The sequence below is a fragment of the Orcinus orca genome, chromosome 1 (assembly GCF_937001465.1).
Source record: "Orcinus orca chromosome 1, mOrcOrc1.1, whole genome shotgun sequence".
Lineage (NCBI taxonomy): Eukaryota > Metazoa > Chordata > Mammalia > Artiodactyla > Delphinidae > Orcinus > Orcinus orca.
In genome coordinates this window covers 138,624,162-138,633,379 of record NC_064559.1, presented here as the reverse complement: position 1 = coordinate 138,633,379, position 9,218 = coordinate 138,624,162, and the positions used below count along the sequence as shown (strand labels likewise).

Here is a 9,218-nt window from a genome sequence, read left to right as displayed (position 1 = left end):
AAATGTATGGCATAAAGTTATGTGAGATGAGCTGCTGGAACAAACACTAAAAATTTTAACCCCTTAAGGTTGATGGGGAAATTGTCATTTTGTTCTTAGGTGTTCAAAACAAATTAATATTATACATAGTATATTTAATACCAGTAATTAATCCAAAAACTTTTATACTAAGTATTTTATTGTATGCTGCCACCAGTGTATATAAAATAATTACCCTTGTGAAACAGAAATTCATGAATATTCAGAGAGGTAGACTGACAAAAGTAGAAGTTTGTATAGTATGGCACATGTTATAGAGACAGGCTTTTGTACAGGCTTCAGATTTAGCTTTCCTTTGAATATTCACCGGTTTATGAAAAGTGGTTTAAAAACCTGAAATGAAAAAACAAAAAAACCCAGTGAATTAGGGTAAAGTATCATAAGAACAATAGCTTTTTTTCTGAATAGCAGTACATCTTACATTACATTTAAGGTATTCATCTGAATGTCAGCTTATAAAATGCTTTCAATTAAACTAAGCCTGTTTAAAAAAGAAAAAAAAAAACAAACAGACATCACAGGGTTTCTAGGGAAAAAAATGAGAAACAGGATAGAAAATGCCTGTGGTGTAAAATGTAACTTTCTCTTAACCACTCTCAAGTATATATATATAACTTATGACTTATAACCACTCTCAAGTATATGTAACTTAGGGTTTAGAAATAAACAGACTTAAAGTTTGACTTGCCAATATCATTGCCAAAATACACTCTGGATCCAAATTTTTAAAGAGGTTAATATAAAAATCTCTGAAGTTGAGAAATATCTGAACACCTCTAGGAAATGAGCAATAGTATCGAGGAGAGCAAGATGCAATCCCTTCTATTTACCCACATAAACCTGTATACAAAGAGAAATGTGTACATGGATATTGACTATAGTAATGGTTTAACAGCAGAGGACTGGAAGTAGCCTAAATGCAACTCAATAAGCCAATGGATAAATAAACTAAGGTTCATACACATGACAGAATACTATACAGCAATTAAAACGACAAAACAATCTATGGATTAACACAAATCTCAAAAGTAATGCAGTAATAGCTGTTCCTTAAAAATAATACCTATGTTTTAAAACTATAAAACAATAAATATATATAAAAAGTAAAAACAGGGGCATAACAACTTCAGGTTTAGTCATCTATATGGAAAGGTAGGAAAAGTATCTTTTATTTCTTGAAAGTTGGGAACCCTGGCAGTCCAGTGGTTAGGACTTGGGGCTTTCACTGCCAAGGGCCAGGGTTCAATCCCTGATCTGGGAACTGAGATCCCACAAGCCACACAAAGCAACCAAAAAAAAAAAAAAAGGTAAACCATTTAATTCAGGAGAGTAGACACCTGGTTTTTTATACTTAGTTAAAAATTTCTGTTACTTCATTACAAAAATGTTCAAGAAGCATAAACAAAATCAGTGTTGAAAAAAACAATGTGTAGCCTCAGTTAATCAATGCAAATTACAAAAATGAGATAGGCAGAAGAAAGTAGCAAAGAATCTGAGATCTGTTTGGCAAGGGCTCAGCAAAAAAGTACTCTTAAGCTCCAGGTGGAATAGCAAAGTTTAATTTGGCAGTTTTCAAGGTTATTACATTTTAAATGTCATTCCTTATTGTTACTTCTGGGAATTTATCTTAAAGAAATGGGTAAAGTATACAATGGGTACCAAGATCTTCACCTCAGTGTATCCTCAGATTTGGAAACCTCAATATTCGATGAAGTATAATTTAACTTATAGTACAACCACATTTACAAGGACTATTAAATGAGAGCACCAAATCCTAACCTCTAGACCACCAGGGAACTTACAAAGACTATTAAATGAAATAAGAAAATTCAAGTGTAGAAAAAAACTGTGCATACTATGATCACTATTTTTCAATGATTGTTTTTTTCTCTTAAAAGGAAGTATCTGTTAACAGTGGTTATTTCTAGGTATGTGGATCATGATAACTTCTATTTTAATACCTTGTACTATCTGTTGCTAAATTATCTATGCTTTTAAAAAAGTTATATAAATATATAGACTTAAATATAAGACTTAAATACAGACTCTTTGCATCCATGCCACTCAGTGTGCCTAGGACAACCAACATCAGCATAACATCCCAGACCTACTTTCAAGTTTGAGAAGAAATGCTTTTACATCCAAATATTCTTTTCCTAGCCAAAAGTGTTTCAAATCATAATATCCACAAAGCTAAGGGCTTATTATACTGCCAAAATTAACAGCCATTATTTTACTTTGAAATCTAGATTCTTATCCCAACCATATTTTAACCTTGAGCAACTCATTAAACACTTACCTGCAGACTCCTATGAAATGAAACTATTAACAGCCAATTAAGAAGCCAGGCTTAACAGTATTTTAAATGAAAATAAACACTTTGTGAAGAGAATACAAGAGGAACCGTAAAAATATGAAATTTCCCAAAACTGCCATGAAGAATTAATACTGCCAGGAGCAAACGACTTTTAACCTGTTAAATATGAAGGTGCTAGACTTAAAAAGAATTACTTCCCTTAAACTCAAAGGCGGGGGTTTTTTTTTTTTCCCTGTGTTTCGAAAATCTTAACCAATTCAACCAATCATTGTATTTACTGGAAACATGTACTTATACAAACTTCCTGGACACTCCCAAGTCTACAAAGTTTAATTAGGGAGGGCACAACTGTGTAACATGGTATTTTAGGAAGCAGCTTCCTGCACTTGGAGGAGTCAGAATGTCTGTAGATGGTGTGTGCCATACACAGTTTTTTTTTTTGAAGCACTATTTAAGTTTGCTTCTCGTAGGTCAATATGAGTAAATGGTCTGACAAAAGTCCTATGGATTTATGAAGGTAGTACCCTTGGATTACATTTTCAATTTCCACATCATGTTTTCTTGTCACATCTCTTTTGGATTGATATATGTTTTTGCATACACTGACATTTGTTCTGTAAGTTACATGTTAACATATAAAAGTATGCTTTAAACCAGCCCAAAATTTAGTTTCTTAATCCTCTGAAAACCAATCCACTGTCTGCCACCATGAACATATATACTTCATTTCTCTCATTTTATCTTTACCTAACAACAATAAAATTAAAACCTGTTGTTCCCCAGTCCAAATGCCAACACCATGTCAGCTTATTCGGCTATCTCTTCAGTTTCTCTTGCATTCACAACTCCCAATTATTTGCTATGCTGTTCTATTAGATAATCATTAATCCAAATCAGTTGATAGTACTTCAAAAGCCACCACCATGAACACTGCAGATTTTTTTTTAATGTCTAATTTTTTTTTTTTTAATAATGTGCTGTTATTTACTGATTTATCCTCTTTTTTTTTTTTGGCCGCACAGCATGTGGGATCTTAGTTTCCAGACCAGGGATCAAACCCGTGCATTGGAAGCACGGAGTCTTAACCACTGGACCAGCCAGGGTAGTCCAATGTCTAAATATTTGCTAGATACACAAAAATCAAACTAAACTAGTATTTGGGGGCACCAGAATACACCATTAGGCCAATGCTATAAAAGGTAACATGACTTGTCACAGCAGTGAAATTTTCTAGTAACTCCTATATCCTCTTTATGGTTATTAAATCCTCTACTTAATCCTTTATGGTAAAATAGAAACAATTAGTCTTTATGACTACTAAATCAGCAAATTTCATCAATCCTCACAAAACAAAGACTGGAAACTCTAAGTGCCAAACAAAAGTGTATGGGATGATTTTGCTCAACTTATAAGTGCTGCAAAGAAAGAGACCTGACTAGTTATCCCTACTGTGTGGGGCTTTGTTGTTTTAATTTAAGGAAACTTACCTTGCAAAGATTCATTTTACTACAAAAAGGAACAGACTTTCTGAGGTCTGAAGGGATTTGTACTTGAAGATACTCCAGTCAGCAGGGGGTCATGTTGAGCATTCTGCAGACAGAATTGTTTCAAATCTGCAGCTGCCTGCGAAACCTGTATATAACAAAGGGTGGGGGAAGTGGGTGGAAGGTGTTGACAATGTTTTAATGAAGTTTTTCTCAAATCTTCAAAAATACCTGCCAATAAACACTTCTCTTAACTCAAAAAAGAAATATACTAATTGAAGCTCAACAGTCATATACTGAGCTTTTATACTTAAAACACTGCATGTAAATAAGTACGAACAGTACAATTCTGTTTATTTGTAAAGCACAGCACATCCTGCTAGTTTATTAATAAATAGGTTGTTCTAGTGTAACCTTGAGGGTACTCAACATCTTGTCTTTTATTAAAAGCAGTACACAGGATATTATAGGTTAAAAAGTGTTAAAATGCTAGTAAACTATCACTCTGTCTTGAAAGCAGTATGGGAAATGGGAAAATGCTACTCTGAGTGAAGATCATGTTCAAAATCTGAACCATTCAGTTTATTGTTTTGGTATATGTACCATCAGCTGTTTAATGCTACAAAACTGGACAGTGACAGTTTCTGCTCAGGGTCATGTGACTGAAAGGCTGATTAGCAAACTTCAGTTTATTTTAACAACTTTACCAAGCAGCCTGCCTTTATGAAACTGTGTATGCCTTAAATGTGATTTAATAATTTTCATATATGTATGCAAAGCCATTTAAACAGGACTTAGGAACTTCTGTGGCTTCATAGTTAAAATAACTTTATATCATGTATCACTTAAACATCTACTATTTGTATATATTCTGGTAAGGTGTGATACAGGACACCAAAACAATAAACTGAATAGTTCAGATATATAACATGGACTAAAGGATGCCTCAAATACATAAAATATCCTAACTCTTGAATTGAGGTTTAAGAAGATGGAGAAGATAATCATTTATTTTATTGTTTTAACTTCCCTTAAGGAGGGTGAGAACAGGTGTCCAGTCTGGCTGGGTAATATTTAGCCTTTGAAAGGGAGCTTAGGGCATCACAAATGCTCTCTACAAAGAACTTCTGCACATGACAGCTGTACCCCAGACATTAACCTGATAAAAGGATCCATCATCATGAGATGAATCTAAACTCTTCTTGGAATCTAATTTATATGTTTGGCTTATATACCAATCCAGGGTAATGAGTTCCATGAATTTATTTAGCAACTGTGTGAGTAAACAGTTTATAAATTCCTGGTACCAAGTACTATAACAAATGGGTACCCTGCTCCCCTAAAAGGTGTAGCTACAGTGGGGGAATGGTGGTATAATTTTTCACTGTTGTATAACATGGTTTCATTCATTCACATTAACCAGCAGTAAAGAATGTGTTAATTATCTGCCTAAAGTGTAGGTAGGCGCCAGCTTAACTCCCTTTCACAAACTTCTCATCACCTCTATGTGCCAAATATAATTTTAGGGACTGAGAATATGTAAGAACAGCCAGATCCCTGCTGTTATGGAGCTAACAGTTCAGATGAAAAGAGACAAGGTGCTCTGCAGAAAAACAAGTGTTGTTTTAGATCAGGACCTAAGAGAAAGTGTCTTTGAGGAGGTGACATTTAAATTGAGATCTCAGTGACAAGAGATCAGCCAAGTGACCATCAGTGAGAAAATGATCAGTGACAATTCCAATCAGTGGGAAAATGGACACAAAGGCTTAAAACTCTAACAAGCTTCTAGCCCCTATGGCACTGTAATAATCACCATCCAGGAGGCTGAAACCCTATAATCCTGGCATAATAATCAGTGCCCTCTTTCAAAAGTGCCCTGGGTTAAGTGTATGGTTACCCAACAGTGGGAGAGTCTGTCAAGCATTTGTGATAGTTTCTATCAACTACTCAAACATAAAGGTTTAAAAAGTAAAGCTGTGGTAATTCGAAAGTAAAATATCACTACAAAAGCATCTAGCATAGAGTCATGGGTAAAACAGAAGCAAAAATGAAATTGAACTAACCACATTTTGCAACATGTCTAATGAAAAGCTCATTTAAAGTCCCATGGTGTAATGCCTCCTCTCCTTGCTACACACAGCCCTGGCATCAGACAAACAGATTTCTAAATAAAACCAAATCACTTGTGGTGCCTTTAATGATTCCGACGAAAAGCCTCCTAAGAATAGGAGGAAGGCATCATGCTGGGGAGTTATTGGAGGGGCTAGAGTTTTCATGGTAAAGCGTGAGCCTGAGGACTTCAACTCATTTTCTTTGGAGATTAGGGCTAAATACCCCTACTTAACACTTTCTGCTTTCAACCAGCATTTTTCCCCTCCCCCCATTTTTTTCTTTCCCGGGCCACTCCAATCTATGATAAAGACACGCCTGAAATAAGATAGTGATTTCAAAGTTAAATCCAGCCAAGACTAACCATAAATCACTGGAATGAGTTAAGTATCTGGAGATTAGAGAAATGGATTCGAGACAGCAATGGAGTTTACAACACTTAAAGGACAGGAAGAGAGGAGAATCCCACCCCAAGACTGATGGGAATTTCCCTTCCCTCCCGAGATGACCACAACTGAGTAAACTAGGTCCCTGACATTTCTACTTAAGGAAATGGGTAAATAGGAGACCATCTTACTCCACAAAACATTTCAGGGGGAAGTAAAAACTAGCCTAATGAGTACAGAATCAAATCATCTTGGAAACTGGCTTTTTCTTTCAACAGAGTGCATGCTTTATACTCTTCTGTTTCTTTTTTAATTACAAGTGTTTCACACGTAAACTGACCCGCACCAGAAAGAAGCCAATCCACGCAGGATTTAAAAAATCAGGAAACTCGAAATAGCACTTGAACATCAGGTTGTCATATCACCAGACACAAAAGGCTTTTTCCCCAAAGTAAATACCCCAGGACAAGATCAATGCTAAACAGATGCCAAAATAAATAAAACTGGTCCACCCTAATTACTTTTTCGGGTACGCGCGGACCAGTAGATATACCCAAAGTCACAACACAGCAAACGGTGCCAAACAGATACGAAATGCACGCTTTGTACGAGGCTGTACAGGGCACCAGTGGTAACCTTAGACATTGCGAACGTTTCGAAAACAGGCTTCTTTAAAGTTATGCAAGAATTCGTTTTCAAGTGTGTGTTCGGTGAATGAGAGGAGCTGGAAGTAAGACTCTACTACTAAAGGGAGTGGATTTGGGAAAGTTCTGAAATGCAAAGAAAAAATACTTCTAAATCAAAAGTCGGATAAAACCCCGTCGGGTGACAAAAAACAGAGGAGCTGGTCGAGAGGGCCGGGAAGGGTGCGGACTGCGCGCGGAGGAACAGCTGTTGGCGAGGACGGCCGCGGAGTCACTACGGAGGGAGGGAGACGGAGAGGAGGGCCGGAATGCGGAAAGCCGCTGTTCAAGCCAGGGCCAGCTCGCCTTGGAAAGTCTTGGGGCGGAAGGGCACACTAACCTGCCCCCCAAACCACAGCGCCGACCCGCGCCGCTACTTTTCTAAAGCTGGCCGCCGAGATCGCCGCCGCCGAGAGCGCGTCCTCCCTAGGGGTGGCGAGAGCCGGACGCGAGCCTCGCCCGCCGCGCCAGCTCGCCTGCCGGATTCCCCCCGCCACCTCCCCCGCCCTCCCCTCCCCCTCAGCCGCCCGCCCCCGCTCACCTTCACGCGGTTGAGCCCGGCCTCCAGCCGGAGTTGTTGAACCACTTTCTTCATAGCGGCGACGCTGGAGGAACCAGACATGGCGCACGCGATAGCTGGGCAGATCGGCAATCCGTCGGTGGATCGGTGGTAGGTCCGCAGGGCCAGGCGGCGGGACGGCGGGGCGGCGGGTCTGCTGAGCGGGGGGCGGGGCTCGGAACTTTGTCTCTAAGTTTCCGGTTCTTTGCCCCGTGGCTCCACCCGCGGCGCGCATGCGCGCCCTTCTGCGCCTTCTGTTTCGGCTCCTCACTCGGACGGGAACCCGAGCCTCAGGGGGGTGAGGGGAGAGCTGGGAGCGAGAAGGGGCGGAGCGGATGGTGGGCGCGGCAGCTGCGGGATGCTAACGCGACCAGACACCCATCCTCTCCGCTCTCCCTCTCTGGAGAGGATGATTTGGGAGAGGTAAGGAAAGAGCTTGTCGTTATCCTCCAAGACCCGAGGGGACCGGTGAGAGAAGTCAGATATTGAGGGACTTTGTAAAAGGCCTGGTGGCGGGACGACGAGGCGGTTCCTGTTTTCCTGACGGAGTTGGCGGCAGAGGTTGAGGGAAGGGAAGGGGAGAGCCTTACCGAGGCGTAAGAGCTAGAAATACGGGCTTGAGTCACTGGCACCCTGTCCCCTTAGAGACGCATCCCTGAGTGACCCAAGTTTGTCCAACGGGCGGCCCATCCGCAGCCCGCTTCCCCATCGTCGGACCCCAATAGGAGTAGATGCAAGGTTAGGGACCTCAACAGCAAAAAAAAAAATTGACTCTTCTCATTAGTGCTTAGCTATAAACATGAATTACCTATGTATCTCCTCAGCCGGCATCTCACTACTGGTTCAATCAGTCATTCTCTCTAGTCTTTATCTCTTTTTCTGTTGTGGTTTACAAATAATTACAGCTTTCTCATGACATGGGCTTGCTTCATGGATATGATACTGCTTCATGACTTCCCTTTATACATTCATTTTGCTTCAGTATCTACTAACTACATACTTGAATCTTGAGTTCTTCTCCCAATTTTAATTCCTAAGGGCTCATCTATACATGCCAGGCCACTTTGTCTCTGGCCAGCCAGGATTTGGTCTTTAGTATTGATACAGTCAGTAATAACAAAGGGAATTGTAGCTCAAAACACGGCTTGTTTGCTGTTCCTTTAGAAGGAATACTATAGGGGGGCAGTTTAATTTAGGATAATAGTAAAGCAGGTCTTGATTGCTCTATCTTGAGTTCACTTAATGAAAAATTTGTTCTGAGTTAGAATATCAAGTTTTTAATGCATCCAGAAAAATTGAAAGTTGCAGTCTCCCAGTTGGCATACTAGTTAATGAATGCCAGTATGCTGTATTTAATATAGATTATTACCATTAATTCTTATCTAATAAAGAAGTTGAGTTGTGCTTTGTTAGGTTCATAATTGAGACTAATAGTAGTACAATGTCAGAAAAAGCCTTTGGATAGATACAGAAATAGAAATATTTAATGTTTCCTTAAAGTACTAATGTATTTAAAATAGCGTTTGAGATGGTTAAAATGACAAATCACATTTTGTTTTAATTGTTGTAAAAAATTTATATAGGAAGTAATATGTGGAAATAATTTGATTTGAAAGATTGTGTGTCCCAGAATATAATCTT

The 9,218-nt window shown here is 39.1% G+C and overlaps 2 protein-coding genes across 2 annotated transcripts in view; one reads left to right on the top strand and one right to left on the bottom strand.

Moving 5' to 3' along the window:
* Positions 1–133: 133 nt before the first annotated feature.
* Positions 134–7,781, bottom strand: GNG5 (G protein subunit gamma 5). Its single transcript, XM_033431733.2, has 3 exons — positions 7,560–7,781; positions 3,844–3,988; positions 134–372 (listed from the first exon to the last, which is right to left on the bottom strand). Exons 1-2 carry the CDS (start codon positions 7,638–7,640, stop codon positions 3,863–3,865), a joined length of 207 nt encoding a protein of 68 aa, XP_033287624.1. The 5' UTR covers positions 7,641–7,781; the 3' UTR covers positions 134–372; positions 3,844–3,862.
* The window catches only part of SPATA1 (spermatogenesis associated 1), a 48,712-nt gene continuing 47,132 nt past the window's right edge, over positions 7,639–9,218 (top strand). The window contains 1 exon segment of the mRNA XM_033437016.2: positions 7,639–7,688. Coding sequence (XP_033292907.2) covers positions 7,639–7,688 — 50 coding nt within the window.